Source organism: Panicum hallii, chromosome 4 (genome assembly GCF_002211085.1).
Source record: "Panicum hallii strain FIL2 chromosome 4, PHallii_v3.1, whole genome shotgun sequence".
In the NCBI taxonomy this organism is placed as follows: Eukaryota; Viridiplantae; Streptophyta; class Magnoliopsida; order Poales; family Poaceae; genus Panicum; species Panicum hallii.
In genome coordinates, this window is record NC_038045.1 from 39,247,605 (window position 1) to 39,270,808 (window position 23,204).

Here is a 23,204-nt window from a genome sequence, read left to right on the forward strand (position 1 = left end):
GGTCTGGACAGCAGGGGCGCCCAGCTCAGCCCAGGGTGCCATCATAGGGCAGGGTAAACCACGTGACGGCCGAGTCAGCGGCCAAGGCTCCTAACGTGGTTATTGGTACGTTCATGGTTAATACCCACCCTGCTACAGTTCTTTTCGATACTGGTGCTACGCATTCATTTATTACTTAGTCATTTGCTGAGAACCATCGTATACCGGTATCCTGCATGAGGACTCCTATGGTAGTTACTACACCTGGAGGCAAGATCCATACCTGCTCTATCTGCTCCAGGATTAGTGTGATCATAAGGGGGGTAGAGTTCCACACCGGGCTTATCGTCATTGACTCGATGGGTATCGATGTGATCTTGGGAATTGAGACCCTTGCTAGATGGGGTGTCAGGATTGATTGTGCTTAGAGGACTGTCCACTTGTCAGCACTGGATGGACAGGAAGTCACAGTCAGTGCTTCGGAGCCTTCTGGATTTCTTTGTCAGATGGAGGCTAGATCCACGGATGGTATTCGCGTGGTGTCTGAATTCCCGGATGTTTTTCCGAATGATCTGCCAGGTATGCTGCCTGATCGCGACATCGAGTTTTCTATTGATCTCTTGCCTGGCACAGCTCCTATTGCTAAGCGGCCCTATCGTATGGCACCCATCGAGCATGAGGAAGTTAAGAAGACCATCGACGAGTTGTAGCCAAGGGCTATATCTGTTGCAGCTTCTCTCCTTGGGCTTTTCCTGTATTGCTTGTAGAGAAGAAGGATGGCGTGAACAGAATGTGCATCGATTATCAAGATCTGAATGCAGTCACCATCAAGAACAAGCATCCATTACCCCGTATTGAGGATCTCTTTGATCAGCTTCAGGGTGCTTGTATATTCTCGAAGATTGATCTGCGTTCGGGTTATCATCAGTTGAAGATTCGTCCCGAGGATAACCCGAAGACGGCATTCACCTGCAAGTATGGGCTATACGAGTATACGGTCATGTCCTTCGGCTTGACTAATGCTCCAGCTTTCTTCATGCATCTGATGAACAAGGTTTTCATGGATTATCTGGAGACCTTTGTGGTGATATTCATTGATGATATCCTGGTATATTCCAAGTCAGAGGCAGAGCATAAGAAGCATCTGAAGCTCATGTTGCAAAGGTTGAGAGAGCACAAGCTGTATGCCAAGCTCAGCAAGTGTGAGTTCTAGATTGACGAGGTTCCATTCCTCGGTCATGTCATCTCCAAGGGAGGTATTGCGGTGGACCTCGGCAAGGTGAAGGATGTCTTTGACTGGGAGGTGCCGCATACTATGAAAGAAGTTCATTCCTTTCTGGGCTTAGCAGGGTATTATCGGAGGTTCATTAAGAATTTCTCCAAGATTGCGAAGCCTTTGACTTCTTTGTTAGAGAAGGGTGTGGATTTCTCCTGGATTGATGAGTGTCAGATGGCTTTCGATGAGCTGAAGAAGCGGTTAACTACGGCGCCAGTCCTTACTCTACCAGACCAGAGCAAGAGGTTCATAGTGTATTGTGACGCTTCGAAGGATGGTCTCGGTTGCGTTCTGATGCAGGAAGGCAGAGTTATAGCTTATGCTTCGCGGCAGTTGCGCCGGCACGAGCTGAATTATCTCACTCATGATATGGAGTTAGCCGCAGTTGTGCATGCTCGAAGATATGGAGGCATTACTTGTTTGGGCAGAGGTGTGACATTTACACCAATCACAAGATCCTCAAGTACATTTTCACTCAGAGTGAGCTGATCATGCGGCAGAGAAGATGGCTAGAGCTAGTCAAGGATTATGACCTGGAGATTCACTATCATCCGGGCAAGGCCAATGTTGTAGCAGATGCTCTGAGCAGGAAGAGCTATGTCAACATGGCCGTGGCTTTTCAGATGCCTCAGGAGTTATATGAGGAGTTTGAGCAGTTGAGTCTGGGTTTCTTGCATCACACCTCGAGTGCATCATTCGAGGCAGAAGCCACTCTAGAGGCAGAGATTAGGCAGCATCAGAAAGAAGATAAGATGCTGCAGGAGATCCGTGAATTGCTCAAGATTGGCAAAGCACCTCATTTCAGAGAGGATGATCAGGGTACCTTGTGGTACAAGGGCTGGATATGTGTGCCAGATGTAGAGGATCTCAGGAAGCTGATTTTGAGTGAGGCTCATGATACAGCATATTCCATTCATCCGGGCAGCACGAAGATGTATTATGACCTCAAGGAACGATTCTGGTGGTATGGGATGAAGCGTTCCATTGCAGAGTACGTAGCTATCTGTGACACCTGTCAGCGTGTCAAGGCAGAGCATCAGAGGCCAGCAGGTCTATTACAGCCGTTGAAGATCCCAAAGTGGAAATGGGAGGAGATCACTATGGATTTCATTTTTGGATTGCCTCGTACTCAGAAAGGGTACAACTCTATATGGGTAGTAGTGGATCGGTTGACGAAGGTTGCCCACTTCATTCCGGTGAACACTACTTACTCCGATGCTAGACTCGCAGAGTTGTACATCTCCAGGATCGTCTGTCTGCATGGTGTACCGAAGTAGATCATATCTGATCAAGGATCTCAGTTCACTTCGCGGTTCTGGGATCAGCTGCATGATTCGTTGGATACGAAGCTACGCTTCAGTACCGCCTATCATCCTCAGACAGATGGGCAGACAGAGCGAACCAACCAGGTGTTGGAGGATATGCTTCGAGCCTGCGCTATTCAGTATGGTACCAGCTGGGATAAATGCCTACCGTTTGCAGAGTTTTTATACAACAACAACTATCAGGCCAGTCTAAAGAAATCTCCTTTCGAGGCCCTATACGGTCGGAAGTGCAGAACCCCGCTGTATTGGGATCAGATTGGTGAAAGGCAGGTGTTCGGCCTGGATATTATTGAGGATGCAGAACAGCTGGTGCAGTAGGTACGAGAGAAACTGAGGGTTGCACAGACTCGTCAGAAGAGCTATGCGGATGTCTGGCGCCGGGATCTGACCTTTGCAGTGGGTGATCATGTGTATCTAAAGGTCTCGCCGGTGAGAGGAATCCGCAGGTTTAATGTGAAAGGGAAGATAGCCCCTAGATACATTTGTCCGTTCAAGGTGTTGGAACGGAAGGGTGATGTAGCATACCGTTTGGAGTTACCTCCCAATCTCTCAGGGGTGCATGATGTCTTCCATGTATCTCAGCTGAAGAAGTGCTTGAGAGTGCCGGAAGAGCAAGCACCACTAGAAGGGTTAGATGTACAGGAGGATCTGACCTACACCGAGCATCCGGTGAAGATTCTAGAGACATCTGAGAGAGTTATTAGGAACAAGAGGATCAAGATGTGCCATGTTCAGTGGAGTCATCACACCGAGGATGAGGCTACTTGGGAGCAAGAAGATGAGTTGAAGAAGACATACCCCGATCTCTTTGCTAGCTAGCCTATCTGAATCTCGGGACGAGATTCCTGTAAGGGGGGTAGGTTTGTAACACCCTAATATAAATCTCCTATTTTATAATGAGTTTAATTGGCTTTAATAAATTTTCTAAGGTTTTACCTTGTTTAGCTTGCATATAATCATAATTTAGTTCACAAAGAATTAAAATTTATTTTAGGTTCAACATGTTTGTGCATTCATGCTGGTGCATAATTTTTATTTGGTTGAGTGCATAGGAGTTGAATTCAAATTTGATTTGAAATCAAATAGATTTGAGTTGGTTTGGAAAAGAAAAGGAAAGGAAATAGGAAAGCAGGCCAGCCCAGCGGCCTAGTCCTTCCCGCGGCCCATTCCCCTTTCCCTCTTCCGGACGCGGCCCAGCTAGCACGGCCCGCTCTTCTTTCCCCGCGGCCTGCTCCGCTCGGCCCACCTCCTCCTCCTCCTGCGCTCGGCCAAGCTCCTCACCCCGCCTCCCCAACAGCCCAGCCCGCGCTCCCCCTCTCTTCCTCTGACACCCCGACCCCGAGATCCTCGCCGGCCTTCCCAGAGCACGCCTCCCCGAGATCCCCAGCTTTCCCCTTTAAACGCACCCGCAGACCCCCTGCTTCCTTATCCCCTATCCCGCGGCCACCACCGAAGCCCTAGCGCCACAGCCCGCTAGCTCCGCCGCCCCAAGCTCCCTACTCCACCGTGGACCGGCCGCACTGCTGAGCCCCAGACCCGGCCAAGGCTCGCAGTAGCTCCGCCTCGGTGACAGGAAGCTTCCCGAAGCCTTCACCCGCGACCCCGGACCGTGCAACGGCCGGAATTTCACCAGACGTTGCCGCTAGTAATTTGCTCCGCCACCTCGATCCCTCGCCGTCGGTGGTTCCCCGACCCTCTTGACCCCCGTAGCACCTTCGCGGGTCTTCCCCGAGCCGAACCGTGGAGTCCAGGAGCCCGGATATGCCCTGCATCAACCTCCTCCGCGAGCTCCACGCCGACCCGCTGCTCGGACCTCGCCACCGGCCACCCTGCACTGCCTCTCTGGCCAATCTGAGCCCTCGGTGAGCATCAGCACGTCCCCCTGGTCCTTTTGCGCTAGATGTCGTGGACCTTAGCCCGTTCCTGTCGCCGAAATGCCGCACGCCGGCGAGCGCCGCCGCACAGAACCGCCCCCGCCGCTGCGCGCGCATGCCCAGAGCACCCCGAGGTCCGCCAATGCTCTAGGTCTATCACGCATGGCGTGGTGAACCTCCCTGACCCAAACCCCGGTTGATTTGGCAACCCAAGCGCCGGAATTGGCGAAGTCCGGCGAGCCCGAGCCGCGCACCGCCGCGGGAACCCGTCTCCGGTGACCAGCGCCGCCACCCCGCGCGCCCAACCGACCCTGGCCGGCCAATCCGAGATCAACGCGTGGGATTAGATCCCGCGTACCACTTCGCCCAGAGCCACCAGATCAGAAGCCAACGCCTGAGATTAGATCTAGGTTAAGCTGGGGTCCAGATCGTCAGATCAAGATCCGACGGCCGAGATCCTTAGATACCGATTCGCGAGTTAGATCGGGTCCGAGCCGTTAGATCTAGATCCAGTGGCCCAGATTAGAAGATACCCCTTCGGTCTGGCAGTTTTGCTAAAGAGCCCCTGAGCTTTCCTGAAACCAACCCGCGGTCCAAGTTAGTTCAAGAATAATTGCGGATCAGTCCTGTTTCTAACGTCTAGGCCCCTGAGCTTCTTAGATTTAGAACCCGCCGTCCAGCCCCTGTGTTTTTGCGTGTTAGACCCTAGATCTAACCTTTAATTATGTTTAGGCCCCTGGTTTTTACGCAGAACCCCCTGGAACTTCAGTTTTCTCGTAGTTAAGCCCCCATATCTTGTTTTAGCCCTAGTTTACGCGTCTTAGCTTCGTTTTGAGTGGTTTTCCCGCCCACGCGATCATTGTAATGCGTAGAATAGCTTTAGCTCAGTTTTGTGTGCTGTTTATTGTATTGTTGTACTTTTTCTTATCTTTTGCCGTTGTTTGTATGTATGTGCGTGTGTGGACCATGTTTTGGCGTTGCGATCGTGAGTAGAAGTCGAGCCACCGGAGGAGTACCAGGAGCCACCTTCTTCAGACACGTTTGAGCAGCAGCCAGGAGAGTTTGAGGAAGGCAAGTATAACATGAACATCCTATCACTTTCAAAATACAATTTTCATACTGTATGCCTATAAGGATTTCCTAGCCACTTTTATCCTTTATATAAATACCTTGGGTTGCATTTTGGTTAAGTTGTGCTAGGTGCTGCGCTCTCACACATTATGGTCCTTTTCAATTTAATTTGATTAATGGTATATGCAACTTAATTCTGAGAGTGGCCCTCTGTGCTGTGTGCTTGAGTGGCTCACGTCTTGTTAAAATATGTTTTTATAGAAACTTGGTTTAGGGGCCACCACGGTGTTTAGTGCTTGGTTGGCCACTCTCCATAAGGACCGGTTCATAGAGCGACAACCTGGGACAACCGCACAACCACAAGACTGGAATGGGATGGTCTTGGCTTACTAATTAGGTCATTTTGGTTTGGGAGTAACTTACCTGCGGGGCAAGAGGGGTGGTAAGCTTCTATGGCCCTCGCGCTACGAGGCTTGGTCTGTGCTATGTGCTTGCACCCCCTCGAGGCTTGCTCCATAGTTGCTGATCCAGAATCCTTAGCGGTTACACCTTACCAACGTGTTCTTTGTAACAGCCTTGTAGTGCGCTTGCTAGTCATCTCACCTAAGGAAGTGTGATGAAGAACTAGCGTAGCTCACAACTTGTGGGTAAAGATGTGCAACCTCTCGAGAGTGTAAAACTGGTATACTAGCCGTGCTCACGGTCATGAGCAGCCCAGATCCTCCGTCTGATTAGTGGGGTTTATCTTTGGTGGTTTGGTTTGGATTTCAGTAGACTCATGATAATTTTATTTAATTATTCTATAATCTAGGTTATGGTAATTCATCCACTTGTAGAAAATAGCTTTAATAAAATTTGCCAAGATTAAAAGCTAACGCAGTTGAGTCAGCTAACTGTAGAGCCACATAATTCGTGTTATACTTGTTGAGTACAAGTGGTGTACTCACACTTGCCTTCTCTACTCTTATGTTCTCTTTGGGATATCTCCGACCTGCTGCTCAGTACCAGGCGACGTGGAGGACTACATCAGCGGACTCGATGATTTCTAGGCGTTTGTCTCCCAGCCGACGTCCCTGTGGTGCCCTGTTCTTCATGTATTTATTTTACGCTTCCGCACTCCTTGAACTGATTCTTGATTCAGTTGTAATAAAGAATTCATTTACAATTTATATGCTTTTATTTCGTGATATGTGTTGTGATATCTTGATAATTCTATTGTATATATGCGTGACTTGATCCTGGCGCATATATGATTGCTCGGTTTATGTTCTTGTAAATCGGGTGTGACAGAGGTCGATTGGAGGATGGCCTTCATCGACTACATCCAGGAGCAGAAACTACCCCCCGGCATCGATCCAAAAAGCGCTAAAGCTACTCGCATCATAAGGCGCAGCAAAGGGTATGCTCTAGTTGGGGGTAACCTGTACAAGTGTGGATCAGCATCAAGCATACTCATGAAGTGTGTCAGCACGGAGGAGGGCAAAGAGATACTCCAAGAGATTCATGAAGGCATGTGTGGGAACCACGCTGCTTCTCATACACTAGTCGGTAAGGTGTTTTGATCTAGTTTCTACTGGCCGACCGCTTTGGCAGATACTGAAGCACTCATTTGCCGGTGCACCAACTGCCAATTCTTTGGCAAACAGTCCCATATTCTAGCTCATAACCTAATTACCATACCACCCTCATGGCCGTTTGCATGCTGGGGCCTGGACATGATAGGGCCCTTAACAACTGCTCCAGGAGATTTCACACACATGTTGGTGGCCATCGACAAGTTTACCAAGTGGATCGAGTACAATCCAATCGCAACACTCACTGCAAATCAAGTGGTTACTTTCATCTGTGATATCTTACATCGCTTTGGCTTCCCTAACACCATCATTATAGATTTGGGATCCAATTTCCACTTGCATCAGTTCTGCGAATTATGTGAACACAGTTCCATTGAAGCCAAATATGTTTCAGTGGCTCACCCGCGGGCCAATGGCCAGGTTGAGCGCACCAACGGTTTGATTCTTGATGGATTGAAGAAAAGACTTTACGATGAGAATAGCAAAAAGGGCGGCAAGTGGATCGATGAGATCTCATCAGTAGTCTGGGGGCTTCGAACACAACCAAGCAAAGCCACAGGATAGTCACCTTTCTTTCTCATATACGGGTCTGAAGCAATATTACCAGCTGACGTGATGTGGAAGTCTCCACGACTAGATATGTTTGACGAAGGCGAGGCTGACAATGCAAGACATCTTGAACTTGATTCAGCTGAGGAAATCCGATGCAATGTATTGTTCCAGTAAGCCTGCTACTTACAAGGAGTTCATCGTTACCACGACAGGAACATTCAACGATGCTCTTTCAATGTTGGAGATATGGTTCTTCGATGAATCCAAGATGATACCGGGCTACACAAGCTTAACTCACGATGGCAAGGACCTTTCATTGTGCACAAGGTTACAGGCTCTGGGTCTTATCGCTTACAGTACCCTGATGGCCAACAGGTACCAAATTCTTGGAATATTGAGCATCTACATTGTTTTCATCCTTGATCAACTGGGGGCATCTTTTATTGATGCCTGGAGATGGATACTTTCAATACAACTCTGTTTTACCAGTTCACGACTAGTATTATGCGCAAGTTTGCTAAAGGGGCCCGCTCTCATATTTCCAGTACCTAATCACTAGTTTCCGACTACTCTCTTAGGTTAATGAAGGGGCTTTGTGCTCATACTTCCAGTACAACTCCATTTTACTGGTTTACAACTAGTACTACATGCAAGTTTGCTGAAGGGGCCTCGCTCATTTATTTTCCAATAACATATTATTTGTTTCCGACTTGTACACTATACTATTAAAGGGACCTCGCTCCCATGATAAGAAGTTTACTAGTTCACGACTAGTTCTACACATGTTCGGGATCGACTCTGTCTAGATGGTTTCATCGACTATTCAAGACTCAGTGGCTACTTGCCCAATGCCTGGACTCGGGGGCTAGCACCACCGTTCTACTATGACTACTTTATGCTTATCATCTGGCCTCTGGCTCGGGGGTTTGATGGGACAAGGCACTCAGCGTGCCTCAAGGGAAAGCTCTCATGCTTACATGCTGAATGCTGTACAACTCCTTGATAATACCCAATCCAAGAGGCTTTTTAAGATTTATCTTAGGTAGATATTTGTTAACCATTATTTCAGGGATTTTATTCCAAAATAAGAGGTTTGTTCAAATTATTACCCAAGGAACTTATTTAGTCATTGGCTCAGCGCACAAAAGTTGATTTGAGAGGTAATTTTGGGTGTTTTTTGGGATGTTATTTGTTTAACCATTTTTTCAAGTAATTCATCCTGAAAAAAGAGGTTTTCAAATTTACTACACCAATCTTCCCATGTTCACCATCAAATCTTTACTGTCATATATTGCATGCCACGATTCTTTGGATCCTTTATTCCAAAACTTGGGGATTTGGATTTAAGACTCGGGGGCAGCAGGACACGTGTCATCAATGATTTAATTTTCAAATTTGCTGGAAGATAAGGACATAAGATTTAAGATTAAATTGACCCTCAGCCTGATTCTACGAGTCAACCTAAGGCTCAAGGGTTACTCCATATGGAGTGCGAGTTTAATCGCACCCCATATAACAAAGACTGGACAACTACTCGGAGTGTGAGCACCTCACAGCCTCGATGCAGCCAAGGAAGTACTCGGAGGACACCTTCAAGATGAAGTTCGGGGGAATTCGAAGATGCTTTCAGAAGTATTTGGACGTCTGCAGTACTTGGCTACGAAGAGTTCGGGGGCTTGTCAGACATGGGTACACGGAACTGTACACGTGGCATACTTCTCCTAGGATACGGGATGGAACATGGCTGACGCCCTACATCTCTTGTAACTACTCGTAATGCAGTAGGATTACTCATACAGTAGTTAAACTAGTCGAAAACGGTAGGAAACTACCGGAGAAGTACTCGGGTAGGACTCCTGGGCTTGTATCCGACTAGGACTTCCATGTAAACCTATTCCCCCAAACTATATAAGGGCAGACAGGGACCCCCTCGGGGACAACCACCATCAAAGGCAATACAAATCACACAGGATGTAGGGTATTACGCTCTCGGTGGCCCGAACCTGTCTAAACCTTATGTTCCTTTGCACCTTCGAGTTTCTGATCTCGGCGATACCCTACCTACAAACTCACCACCTTGGGGGTATCCCTTGGTGGGCATGGCGGTAAAACACCGATAGTTGCCAAAGTAGTAACCCAACGTATTGTGGCAGAACCGCCTGAATTATTCTGGCTCAAGTGCGCTAGTTATCACTATACAGGCGATACTAACTCAACGCACTTCAAACGGAACAATCCATTAGTCTGTCGGGTCACCACCCGATACAACCACGGTTCAACAGGATCGAAGTAGGTTTACCTCGCATAAAGGTGAGTTTACAATCACACCACAGCTCACCAACTTTTAATTTACAGAGATAATAAATATTATTACAAACTGTTTCAAGCTTAAAGTAAACTTATACAAACATTATTTAACACAACAAGCTAAACAGCTTGTTCAGAGTCATAGCGGAAGAAATTCAGTCAGAGTTGTGAAGTTCACCCTCCCCTGGCGGACTTGTACCACCTGCTTCTTGCCCTTGCCCTTGTTGTTCGGGTTGGATATTTGCCCTTGGAATGATTTCCTGGGTTGAGGACAATCCTTGATGAAATGGGATGGGCTGCCGCAATTGAAACAACAATTATTGTTATTTTCTTGATTGGACGGCGGAAAGCTCGGCCTCGGGCTTTGCTACTGTTGCTGCTGGGGTTGTGGTGTCGGCGGCCGATTGAATCGAGCCTGCTGAGGAGGCTTGGCTACCCATCTGCCTGATAGATTATTTCGAAATGGGGCTCGGGTAGTGGTGTTCTGAACCAACCGATACCTCGGTGGTTGCGCATTTGATGGTCCCGTGGGTGTCTTCCGTTTCTTTTCTGCTCGGTGGGCTGAGATACAATCCTCTTGGGTAATGGCCATATTGACCCGTTCGTTGAAGTTGTTGGCCCTTACTTGGTTCAGCCGTTCCTTAAGCTTTGTATTCAGGCCATGGCAGAAACGATCCCGTTTACGGGCGTCAATGTCCGCATGATAACCCGCGTATTAGCACAGGTGATTGAAAGCCTATGCATACTGCATGATAGTGCGGGTTCCTTGGGTCAAAGTCAGGAATTCATTGAGCTTTCGCTCAATAAGTCCCTCTGGAATGTGGTGCGCTCTAAAAGTGGTCCGGAATTCGTCCCATGTGACAACATGACCAGCTGGTTGCATGGCGTAATAATGGTCCCACCATAAGCGGGCGGTGCCGCGGAGTTGTTGAGCTGCAAAGAGTGCCTTGTTTGCATCGGAACATGGTGCAGACAACAATGCGAACTTGGACTCAATAGTGCGAAGCCATGCATCAGCCTCGAGGGGCTCATCTGCTTTATGGAACAACGGGGGCTAAGTACTGAGAAAGTCTTGGTAACCAGCCGATGGATGTTCATCACGGCCTCGGGACGGGTGATAAAACTGGTTCATCTGGGCCTGTAGTAGCTGGTTAAGGAGTTCCGTCTGTCGTGCCATGACTTCCGCTAGATTTGATAGTGCTGGTGGCGGTTGTTGGGAACCGCTAGCTTGGTCTGGCCGGAAACCTTCCGGGGTTCCACGTGTAGCTCCAACCATCTGAAACAAGGAGATGTCCATAATTAACAACATATTCTTGCTTCCATTTTCAGAAGATATATTGCCGTTGAATAGATATGTAATTCACATATTCTATTTAACCAACTCATTCAAAGGCAAGGGTATTGGAACAAGACAACAGAACACAAGGCTTAGATTATAGGGCAGACACTGGTGGTTCTTAACATCTTACATTAAGGTAGTCTGATTGCTACAGGTCAAGCCATACATACACATACCACATATATTACAGCAAGTGGCCCTAGATCCAGGTAGACTACTCACTACCTATGTCACAGCATTCTACACTAATTACATCTGAAAGATCGACGATTTGGATGAGCTAGAAATTGTCGAGATCGCCTACGGAAGACTGGCTGCCGGAAGAGGAGTGATCTGGCTGAGGGTTAGGATATGGGTTTCCGTGCTCGGAGTCAAGATCAGAAACTCCTTCGATTTCCTCCGGTTCTTCTTCTTCACCTTCAGGTGGTACAGGTACAGCAGGAGGTGCTGGCTGCTGCTAGAGTTCGTCGATGTGAGCGAGGGCGTCGTCAACCTCAAGGATAAGGTCGTGGACTTGCTCCTGGTGGAACTCAATAATCGTGTTATGTTGAGTGATTATTGCATCATTTTCATTGATCTGATCCTCCCAGTGGACAATGGCCTCTTCTCGCTCTGCGATTATTTCCTCCTTTACCGTGACCATTGCTTGAAGCTCTTCTATCTGAGTGACCTGCCGATCAGCATTTCTGTAGTGACCTTGAGCTATACCGGTCAACAAACTCATACCGTGGTTCAGCACAATCTGATAATGGTGTTGGCCATTCATGAACTTGATGGTGCCACGAAGCATCTCTTCGGCTAAATCTCCCAGCATGTGGCCATAATGAGCTATTCGGAAATTCCACTCGGGATCACTGGAATCTATTGTAGGAAAAAGGCCGATAGGATGCCCAGCAACTTCCATGGGATGCTGGTTGCAGAAAGTATGGATGGCCTCAAGAGCTGCGTTCTCCATGGTGTCAACGAGACGATAGCCAACCACATCGACTTTGATGGGCTGCCAGTGAGAATGAAAAGGGTGCTGAGGAATGGTCATCTTAACTCTGCACCGAGGAACACCTTCCTCCCTATACTCCACTCCATCATACTGTGGGGGCTCGGTGTAGAAGAATAGCCTAAGTGATTCCCATAAGAGACGGGGAAAACCCTCCTAGTGCAAGGCATTGGTATGGAGATGCCCTGCGTGATCCCAAAAGACGTTTGAAGGAGCCACCATCTGAAGCAAGAATTCAAATGGTGAGATTTTGAAGGATGCCGAGAATTTCAACTAAGGCTGCCACAAGAATCCTATTGAAACCATACTAGAGATAGACAACACTCTATACATCCTTAAGGAACAACACATCCAATGCACTCACTTTGCTTGATGGTGGATTATGCATGCACGTACTATTCGACCTCACAACCAAAACAATTGCCGAATATCTTCGGACTTACGTGGTTAATTTTGGTGGCACAATATTTACGTCTCTCCCTAATAACTAGTCGATAAGTCCTATCCGTCTTAACCTCTTAATCGTGGTTAGTGTATCTGCAGAAGACCATAGGTATATAACTTGAACCTTTCATGGCAGCACGACATGAAAGCGTCCCCAAGCAGTACTGTTGATTATAGAAACAGTATCCGTACAATTTCCGCCGTACGGATGACGTTAGCATACGTTACATCTGCAACCTATTCACGGGGGTACCGTATAAAATGGGGGTATGAACAGCGATCACCATACCCTGTGCCGAACCATATACTCCCAATATGATCAACTAATCGTTGATATATTGGCAGCATCTCAAGTAAACCACTGCTTGAGAAACAGCGTTTGGTTCGCATCACCGACGGGAAGGCCAATCTCTCTCAGTTGGCTGAGGATCCTTATCTTTTTACCTTCTTGTCTCAATATGGAGGAACAAAACAATACAACTAGATATCTAGGGTTGGTTGTGCTCGAAAGTAAGTTTTGACAGAAAATAGTGCTGCAGGTTAGAGCTGAACTATACACATATATATTAGTAGCCACCTGATTATTCCCATATAAACCCTTAGGGCTTTACGATCTAAGCACCAACCTTAACGAATCCAACGCACTTTGCAAATTCTTTTGTTAAGCAAATTTTATCCTGAAAACAGTTTTAAGAGCTGCTGCAGTTTTAGTGCCGATTGTAAGAGTAAACCTACAGCTCTGTTACCAGCTGTGGCGGAACTGTCTGAATTATTCCGGCTCAAGTGCGCTAGTTATCGCTATACAGGCGATACTAACTCAACGCACTTCAAACGGAACAATCCATTGGTCTGTCGGGTCACCGCCCGATACAACCACGGTTAAACAGGATCGAAGTATATTTACCTCGCACGAAGACGAGTTTACAATCACACCACACCTCACCAACTTTTAATTTACAAAGATAATAAACATTATTACAAACTGTTTCAAGCTTAAAGTAAACTTATACAAACATTGTTTAACACAACAAGCTAAACAGCTTGTTCAGAGACGTAGCGGAAGAAATTCACACGCGACTACACACGTCGTGAAAGTTGACACCACGCTCAGCCTGAAACATGGCGTCATTCCGGAGGGTCATTGCTGGCTGGGGACGGATCCCAGTCAACGGACCAGCCAAACGGAACAGAGAATGGCCAGGCTAGATTATCTATTTGGTTTTCACCGGCCATACCTGAAAAGCAGACTAGCAAGACTGAGTATGCTAATACTCAGCAAAACTTACCCGTTTCATGGTATACTTTGCCATGTAACTAGACTTATGAAGGCTTGTAATGGTTCTGAATTTAATTTCAGCTGAAAAGCAACAAAGAGTATAATCTAACTTTCATGTTTTAGGTTTCCGTTTCTAGTTGCATTAACCATTCTATGTGAGCACCTATACTAGACAAACAAGTTAGAGATTAACATCCATCAAGATTATTCCAACAATAGTTACTGTTCTTACTCTATGTGGCAGAAGGAGCAAGCAGTCTCAATCTCCGCGAGAAATGGACGATTCTGAATCGAGTTTCATAACCTTGCAAGGGTAAACCTAACTCACACGCTTGGAACATCCAACGATCGTTCCGAAGCAACCGTTTGCCTTTCATTCCGACTCGTGGATCAGGGCCACCACAGGCGATTGTAGGACCATACGCACATCCAATGTGCAGGATGTACATCTATAGCGCGACTACATGATCGTACTCCTGTCCGCTGCGCTGAACGTATTCCCGCACGTCAGTGCGTGTGCGAAAAACCAAAATACGAGTGGTGGGAGGTATGTCCACTCCTCAGGCCGATCGGTTACTAGGCTTACCGCTTTCCATATTTCGCGGCATGTGGCTAGTACTTTCAAACGCTTAACCACAGCTACCACACACTGCGACCTTATCAACTTTTATCAACACAGACGAGGTAACCTTCCAAGTCATGGTACTACACATGACCCCATCCATCATCCTTATAGTGATTGCAGAATAGTAAACATTCAATTCCTATATCGCGCGAGTGATAGGAAATCACTCGACTTCTGCCGGTCCTATTAGCAGAGCATCTATTTGATATGGACTCAGGCTCAATACATAGGTTACTAGGATTCATGCATCTAGGGTTCCATTTCAACTCCTAGAAGTAATGCATAATATAGATATATAAGTAATAAACTGTATAAGTGTAATAATTTGAAATACTAGGTTATGCATCGGGGCTTGCCTTCTTGAGCGGGGCTAGGGTCAGGGATGTCAAAGACTTATGAACTTTGGTTCGGAGCTTCAGTTATAACCTCGACGACGTTCGCCTGGTCTTCAGAAAATCCTTGCTCAGGTTCCGGGACTAGTTCGTAGTCTCCGTCGTCGAGTGTCGTTGACTCTACATGATATGCAATGATTTGAATTAGGTGGTTCTTGAGTTAAGAATTTTACTTCACAATAAAGTTGCAATCCAACAATTGATAAACACAACTTCATAGCACAAGCAATTTAAATTTAACCCTAGTATGCGCATCTCAATTCAATTATTAGTTGAATTAATTGAATTAGGTTAGCAAGTTTGATTTTTATTTTGAAATCCACAAAGGCTATGGCTTTGAATTGTTGTGGGTAAGCTTACTTCTAGTGGATGAGCTTACTATGAATTTTTCATAATTTTCTGAAAACAGAAACTAAAGCATTTGATTTAAGTTCAAATTTCAATTTTAAATTCAAACCTTAGGCAAAATAGGGACCTAAATTCTTGAAAGATTTATTATCAACTACTTATAGTATATGATATGGTAAAAAGATCTAAGCATGAAAACCTTAGTAACATGCTTGAATAAATTTTAACCAATTTAAGCTTGATTTGTATAAGTTTAATCTATTTCAAGTTAGGGTTCAGTACTGTAATTGAAATTTGCACACAAGCTTACTCATAACATAACCAGGCTACACACCAAAAATCATAGGTAATAGAGCTAGCATGCAAAAGTTATACTCAAGATACCCTTTTGCTAAACTTTAAAATAACTCAAAAAGTATTTGGTTTCAGACCAAACTCTAGTAAGAAAAGTAGTCGAGCTAAACCCCTAGAGTAAAACAAAATAGGTTTGACAATTTTTGGATTTTTCTACGAATTCCTATGGATTTTCAAAGTTGGCTGATTTGAAAGGGGATTCTGATTTTCCACAGAAAGGCCCCTGGAAAGTTTTGAATCCTTGCAATTGGGTCCTTGGCTAGGCTACACAGGGATGCCGATCGGTGGTGACCGAATTCCGGTGAGGGGGCTCACCGGCGGCGAGGGGCAAGTGGGGAAAAAGGTTCAGGAGCCCACGGCGGTCACGGGGGTGGCCGGTGTTGGGAAGAGAGGGACCGAGGCGGCGGTTCGACGGCGAGCAGGGGCGGGCAGCGGTGCTCCGAGGGGCAGCGACGATGTTCCGGTGGCTGGAGGGCAGGAGAGTGGCGGGGAAGTAGCTAGGAAGCTTCCTCGCGATGATGTGGTGCTGATGGTGTACTTGGCTGGAGCTGAGAGGTGGTGGTCATTGGGATGACGGTGAGACCGAACGGGCGGCGGAGCTTGAGCTCACCGGCGCGTTGATCCGGGCTGTGTGAGCGCGGGGAATGAAATTGGTTTGGTCTGTGAGCTTCAGTGGGTTACAGCGGTGCTGCTAGAGCACTGGATCGAGGGCAGGAGGCGGTAGCGGTGGCTGTCGACGGCGAGCAGGAGCTCCGGCGGGGCGTCGCGCTCAGGAAGAAGAAAGACAGTGCAAATGTGGGTGCGTGAATGCAAGAGGGAGTGCACTGGGAGCTCAGGGACGTGCTTCAAGTCGAGGAGGAGGCACGGCAAGTGAGAGCTACTGCTGGCAAGCCGACGGCACGCGTTGCGACTCGGGCGGCGACGGCGCGACGTGGAGGAGCAGGGAGAGGGCCAGCGCGGGGTGGGGAGCGGCGGGCGCGGTGCTGGAGCAGCACGTGGCGCGAAGAGAGGCGGCGCGGGGGCAGCTGGGGCTCGGCACATGGCCAGCGAAGGCGGCGGGGGCAGCGCAGAGAGAAACAGAGAGAGGAGGACTGGAGGTAGACGAAGAAGGACTATTCTGCAATTCTCCAAAAGTGCAGGGACTCTACTGTAAAGCTGAGTTAACTTTCAAACCATAGCTCAAATGAAAATGTGCCCAAAAGCAAAAGTGTAGAGCTCAACAAGATCTACAACTTTTCTTTAAGGTTCAGTTTCAAAAGAGTTAAGGATTTGAATCTAATTTAAAACTTGGTAAAGCTTTAAACTTCGAAGAAATCCTATTTAAAATCTACACTCCACTTGAATCCTTAGGGTAGTTTTTCCTCTATTTGTGGTTTAAAAGTAAGTTTTTGCCTTTTTGCAAAACAACCTTCACATGTTTTGATTTTACCTCCCATTCTCACCCATTTTACACCAAAGGACCTAAATTTTCCAGAATTACACAAATACCCTTTTCCCTTTGCATTAAAGTTTTAGCACACATACACAAGATCAAACATAAACACTTTATACTAGAATCTAGTGTGCGTTAATCCTAAATGCCTGAATATCACACCTATGTGATCGGAGATCCCGTGAATTAGGACCTGGGAAGAACACGCTGTTGGTTAACTGAGGAGAGTAACTTTTTAAACCCTCTCTAAGTGAAGATGCAATACTCCCAAATGCTATAAGGCAGGTTGGCTATATGCCTTAATTTGTTTCTATTAGCTTTGATAAGCAAAGGTGCTATCCTATAGAGCATTCTTGAAAGAACACACCTATATGAGCCTGACTGGTAAACATCACAGTCTATGAGACTTGGGTGATCTCTAGTAAGCTCATGAAGAGACTAGGGAGTACGACATATATGCTCCACCCGCGGGGTAGGCTACTAGCAGCCATGTACTGTTATGACTCTGAGTGAAACTTGTTCGCAAAAAACTAGTAATTTAAGGCATAGTCCATTGTAAAGTTGTGAATAAGCGTAGCTTGAAGCTCTAGGTGGAAGTTCAACTTAACAGTGTCTGTTGAAACACTAGTATATCAAACAGTAGTGAGAAACAGGCAAAATTCTAAATTGGCATTTAAGATCTAGTGGGGGATTGCCAGAATTAATGGGCTTGGCCCATTGGAAATTTTAGGAATTTCTATAAATCTCAAAGGCCCATGGGTGTAAGAGAAAATGGTGCAAAGTGTAGTTCCACCTTGCTAGTGGAGGAGTGGAATGGCCAACATAAATATGAAAGTTGTCTCCACTCCTTCAAGCTATGTGATGAGGGAGAGAAGAGACACCACACGCGCGCGTACGCCACGCCTCGCTTCGCCGAGCTGGGCTCGGGCTAGGCAGAGCGAAGGGCGCACGGCACCTGTGTGAATGGTCCGCCGAAATCCAGCTTCTCACCTTGCGGGGGCATGGCTTCCTTTTGCAGTTTTTATTTTTGGTGACTTGGGTTCTAAGTCTGCGAGATATGAAAAACTAAACTCTAAACCTAATCGGTTTAGATGGTTAACGCAACGGCGAGGTCAGTTGGCTTTCCTATATATATGACCTATCGGCCTCCATGATATATACACCAAAACCTAGGGTTTTTACCTTTTCTTACTGTTGCGCCGCCACCATAGCCTTCTCCATCCCAAGCACTGGGCGTGCACTGGCGAATAGGAGGGTAGGTCTCCGGAACCCTTTGCCTTTGGGATCCTGCACCGGGAGAGGATTAATAAGGTTTTTGGGCGCCACTGCTCAAGGTCATCACCACTACGTGTCTTCCACCCAACTCCATCGCTTCACGGCTAATCGCGTTCGTCATCTCCAGCAGCGGCAGTTTTTCTTAAACATATACCCTGAGTTTCTGGCTATACTGTTCTTGATGCCTAGTATATTAGATCTATGCATGCTATTTTCTATGTTCATCATGATTTATTTCATTCGGAATTTAATACTGCATTTGCCTATATCTTCAACATGTTGACGTCCCAATACAACCAGACGAGTATAGGCTGTTTTTATTTTCTTTTCTTTTTTCTGCCTATGGTCTCCCAGAGCCATAGTCTTGTATGTTTCTATTATATCAATAGAAACTCACACTGTCTTGTGCGGTTGGTTCAAAAAAAATAATGGCATTGCTGCTTCGAACTCAAAACGCAGGCGGGAAGCTGATCTCCCTAGCTGCAACAGCCATAGCCGCGCGTGCCACGGAATATAGACATGCATGGTTAGCAAAAAATCCAAAAATCACTTGGTCAAAATACACAACTTTCTTTGTTTTTCTTTCTTCTCTCTTCTTTCTTTTCTTTCTCTTTTTTTTCTAATTCATTTTCTTCTTTCTTTGCGATCACTCTAGCTTCCTCCTCCTTTCCGACCGAGCTACCGACATGTATAGCATGCACAGTGCATCTTTGCATTGGATCCGTACACCATTTATTATATTAATTTGTACATCCTTGTATATGTATGTGTGTGCCACAGAACATAGGTATAGGGCCTCTCTTGCGATTTCTCCGAAAGGACAAAGGTGATCACCATGTGTTTTGGTGATGCGTTGCTGCCGTCGAGCCGTCCTGGCCTCTGCATTATATTGCCGGCGTCGGGCGTACGTCATGGTCGAGCACTTATGTTCGACCGCCGCGAGTATCGATCTGTGATCGAGTGGCTGCAGGTGAGGACTGGCGATCGAGATGCATGTGCTCGATCGCTTCATTTGTTGGTCGAGCTAGTCCCGGATATATATTTTCCCCACGCGATTCACATGCTCTCAGCAGATGTCACTGATGAACAATAATTGGTGCCAAAGTAGCTGGATCGTAGGGCGGCTAGTGTTGTCCTGCATTTCGTAATCTGTGCACGTTAAGATCAACCAATTAAGTAATGTAGACAATCTACCAATTCTGCCGGCTCACCTCGATCTTTAAAAGGTGACTTGTATCCAGGACTTGGTTGCCAGTGATTCTCGTAGAGTGGTGGTTTTTTTGTTGCAGCGGAGGACTTTTCTTCTCCTCCTTATATATTCATCTGTGACAAAGCTGAGAGAGCTGCCTTGGTGCACCTGGTTAGTCTCTGTATTCATCTGCTAAAGAATAGGAGATCGTCTTCGTCCCAAGTTTCAAAATGGAAATCTGCGAGATGGGCCCCCTTGTTGCATCCTGAATGAAAGGGCCGGGTCTACCACACAGCAGCTCCATATGTTCGGGATTTTCAGTGAGCATCATGTTTTTTTACAAAAATACTACAATGGACTACAATTTTGGAAATTTTGGGCTGTTCATATTTAACATAAAATTATTGTATAATATAAACCAACATCATTAATACTATGGTATTTTTCAGTTTTTAAAAAATATACCCCTGACCTTCTTGAGAAATGAGTTTCGTCTCTACCGTCCTGTGCTTGCAGAGTGTTAAGTTGCTGATTAATTAAGAGAAGTTTAACTACGTGCCCAGAAAAAAGAAAAGAAAAGTTTAGCTCTTGCGGTATCTCAACCACTCGACTTCGTACTTAGATAAACCCATTGTTCCTTTTTCCAATACACACGTGGATTGGTGTGAAATAAATTAATTTTCACCTCGAACCGGTCCCAAAAGGTACGATTTGTAGGGGGTTATATATATATATATCTATCAAGGTTCCAAGCGAGTCCTCAATGTCTCAAAGCTAGATCAGATCAGGAGGGAAACGTACAACTGCTAATCAGAATTCAGAATACATCGTCATTGTGTGTAGCGGCAGGGAGAAGCTCCTCTGCAGTCGGCAGAGTGACTCGGTCACTGCATGTGGGCCCTGGCGCCCGTCGGACCCACGTGTCGGTCACTACAGTCGACTGCATAGGATCTGAATCCGTAGCGGCACGTGACCACGTGCATTACAAATTTACAATTTGTAAAGCAAACCACGAGCCACGCTGGAGAGTTTCCAGCTACACAATAACACAACACAAAATCCATGTAAAAGCTCTCGCACGACACCAACAATAATAAGGAAGAGACTTAAAAGAGAGACCACGAACCATACAATAATACAAGCTCTGACTTTGCTTGGGCTGCATTATTTCGATCAACGAGGGCGACCTCAAGCCCCCTTGAGCTTGGCCATGAACTCGTGCATGTTACGGTAGCTCGTGCCGCCCTCGGCGACGGCCCTGGCGGCCTCCTCGCGCGCCACTGCCACGCTCGCCCTCAGCTTCTCGTCGGCCATCACCTCCTTCACCTTCTCCGCGATCTCCTCCCCGGTCACCAGCCTCTCCTCCCCGTCCCACCCCCAGTCCTCCGCCCACGCCCCGATGCCCGCGCGCGCCGCCGCCATGGCGTTCACGCGGTGGTCCCCGAGCTGCGGCCACACCAGCACCGGCACGCCGGCGGAGGACGCCTCCAGCGCCGAGTTCCACCCGCCGTGGCTCAGGAACATGCCCACGGCGGGGTGCTTCAGCAGGGCCTCCTGCTCCACCCACCCCTTGGTCACGAGGCCGCGCCCCCGCACGCGCTCCAGGAACGCGCCGCCGAGCACGTCTGCCGGCTCGGCGGCGTCCTCCCGGTCGACCTTGGTGGTCTTGAGCACCCACAGGAACGGGTACCCACTGGCCTCCAGCCCGGCGCCGATCTCCCGGATCTGGTCGAGCCGCGCCGCGCTGCGGTTGCCGAACGCCACGTACACCACCGACCGCGCCGGCTGCCGCCCCAGCCACTCGTCGAGCACGCCGTCTCCTGTCCCGGCCTTGTCGCCCGCCCTGGTGGCAGCGGCGTGCGGCTTGAGCGGGCCAATGGTGTACACCGGCGGGTACCCGGGGACGATCTTGCCGCTCCGCAGGGCGGCGAGCGGCGCCGGCTCCACGTAGTCGAACGTGTTCACCAGGACGCCGTCGGCTCTGGCGATCTCGCGGCCGTTGTCGACGAACTGCTTCGTGAAGAGCTTGTTCACGTCGAGGAGCGCCGGCGGGAGGGAGGACCGCGGGACGCGGAACACGCCGGGGACGTCGACGTCGCCGACCGGCCCGCCGCCGAGCTGGTCGAGGTAGATGGGGTAGTGGGCGTTGAGCGCGAGCATGGTCGCGGCCGTCGGGAAGAGGACGTGGCACGGGACGCGGAGCTCCCTGGCGATGGGGACGACGCAGGAGGTGAGCGTGATGTCGGTGATGATGGCCGTGACGGGCGGTGCGGCGGCGGCGACGATGGGGCCGAGCTGGTGGACGGAGCGGCGCAGGGCCTCCCAGCGGAGGAAGAAGGGGTCCTCGGTCGCCGCGAACTCGGCGGCGTCCAGCGGGAGGAGGTGCATGTCGACGCGGCGGACGCGCGGGTAGTCGGTGAAGAGGCCGTCGAAGTAGGCCGCCTCGGCGGCCGACACGGTCGGAAGCACGGTCACGACGGAGACGTCGATGCCCTGGCTCGAGAAGCCAGCGATGACGCGGAAGACCGGGGTCAGGTGGCCGATCCCGGCGCTCGGGATGAACAGGACGTGCGGTGTGGCGCCGCCGCCGTTGAGCGCTCCGGGGCTCTGCGTCGCCGGCGGGGCCATGGTCGTCGGAGTGAGCGAGTGAAGATTGGCGGTTCAGTGAGGAGTGGATTAGTGTGGTGGCCGCATCTGCTGGCCGGTCGCCATTTTATAGCTGCACTGCACGTCGTCCCTCTGGCTCTGGATATATTTCCCACGTGATCAGCCGCGATGATTTAAGAGCTCGGAAGGAGTAGCGTCTGATCCAGTGGGATGATCGTATTGAATTGTGTCACTGTACTGAAAACGAACTCGGTAGCTGGCACCAAAATTTCCCGCCAAGTTGCGGGTTGCGACCACAAGTGACAATTAGGGCACGTACGTGAAAGAAGAAAGAAACAAAGAGCTAAAATATATGGTAGGTATTTGCGTGGTCCTGGCTTGTATTGTTGGATCTCGTGGGTCTTTTGATCTACCCTCCGTTCTTCTGCCTTTTCCGTGGTGCCACTCACAGTGCCCATGAGGCTAGAGGGTGGAATCTATTTATAGACTCCATTTCCAGGTACTGAATAAAATTCACACAGCCAGTGTTCCGAAAAACCGTTCGACTGCTGTATCTTGTCGCCAACCACGATCGGATAGGCTAGATTTACGAGTCTAAAATATAATAGTCTCTAACACACATGTGTGGGTCATGTGCCATAATTAGACTGTGTATATACGAGATTTGTTCCAATCAAATTATGTGGGCTAACAATCTGCAGAGCTGATCCTGCAAAACAAACCTAGCTATTCCATGGTGTTGTACCCGGGCTAAAAAAAATTTGTACGTACATAATAAAACAAATATTCTAGTAGATTAATCTCGTCATTCCTCTACTGTAATCCAGCACCTCGAGTATAAAATTCCTCGAGTAAAATTCAGCATCAATAATTCCCCATCACATACTCTTCCATATTGAGTTGAATAAATAATAACCATAATATATATAAATGTTGAAAGCCATATATATATAAATCCAACATCTCCCACT

General features: G+C 48.0%; 1 protein-coding gene across 1 annotated transcript; it reads right to left on the reverse strand.

Annotated features, from left to right (window-relative positions):
* Window positions 1-20,433: 20,433 nt before the first annotated feature.
* On the reverse strand, window positions 20,434-22,367 carry LOC112888580 (UDP-glucose:2-hydroxyflavanone C-glucosyltransferase-like). The gene has a single exon (XM_025954813.1). The coding sequence runs from the start codon at window positions 22,252-22,254 to the stop codon at window positions 20,815-20,817; it is 1,440 nt and encodes a 479-aa protein (XP_025810598.1). The 5' UTR covers window positions 22,255-22,367; the 3' UTR covers window positions 20,434-20,814.
* Between the last annotated feature and the right edge of the window lie 837 nt (window positions 22,368-23,204).

What these genes read in the sequence shown, in the direction of transcription:
- LOC112888580 (XM_025954813.1), bottom strand. Translation starts at nt 22,254, where the DNA reads ATGGCCCCGCCGGCGACGCAGAGCCCCGGAGCGCTCAACGGCGGCGGC.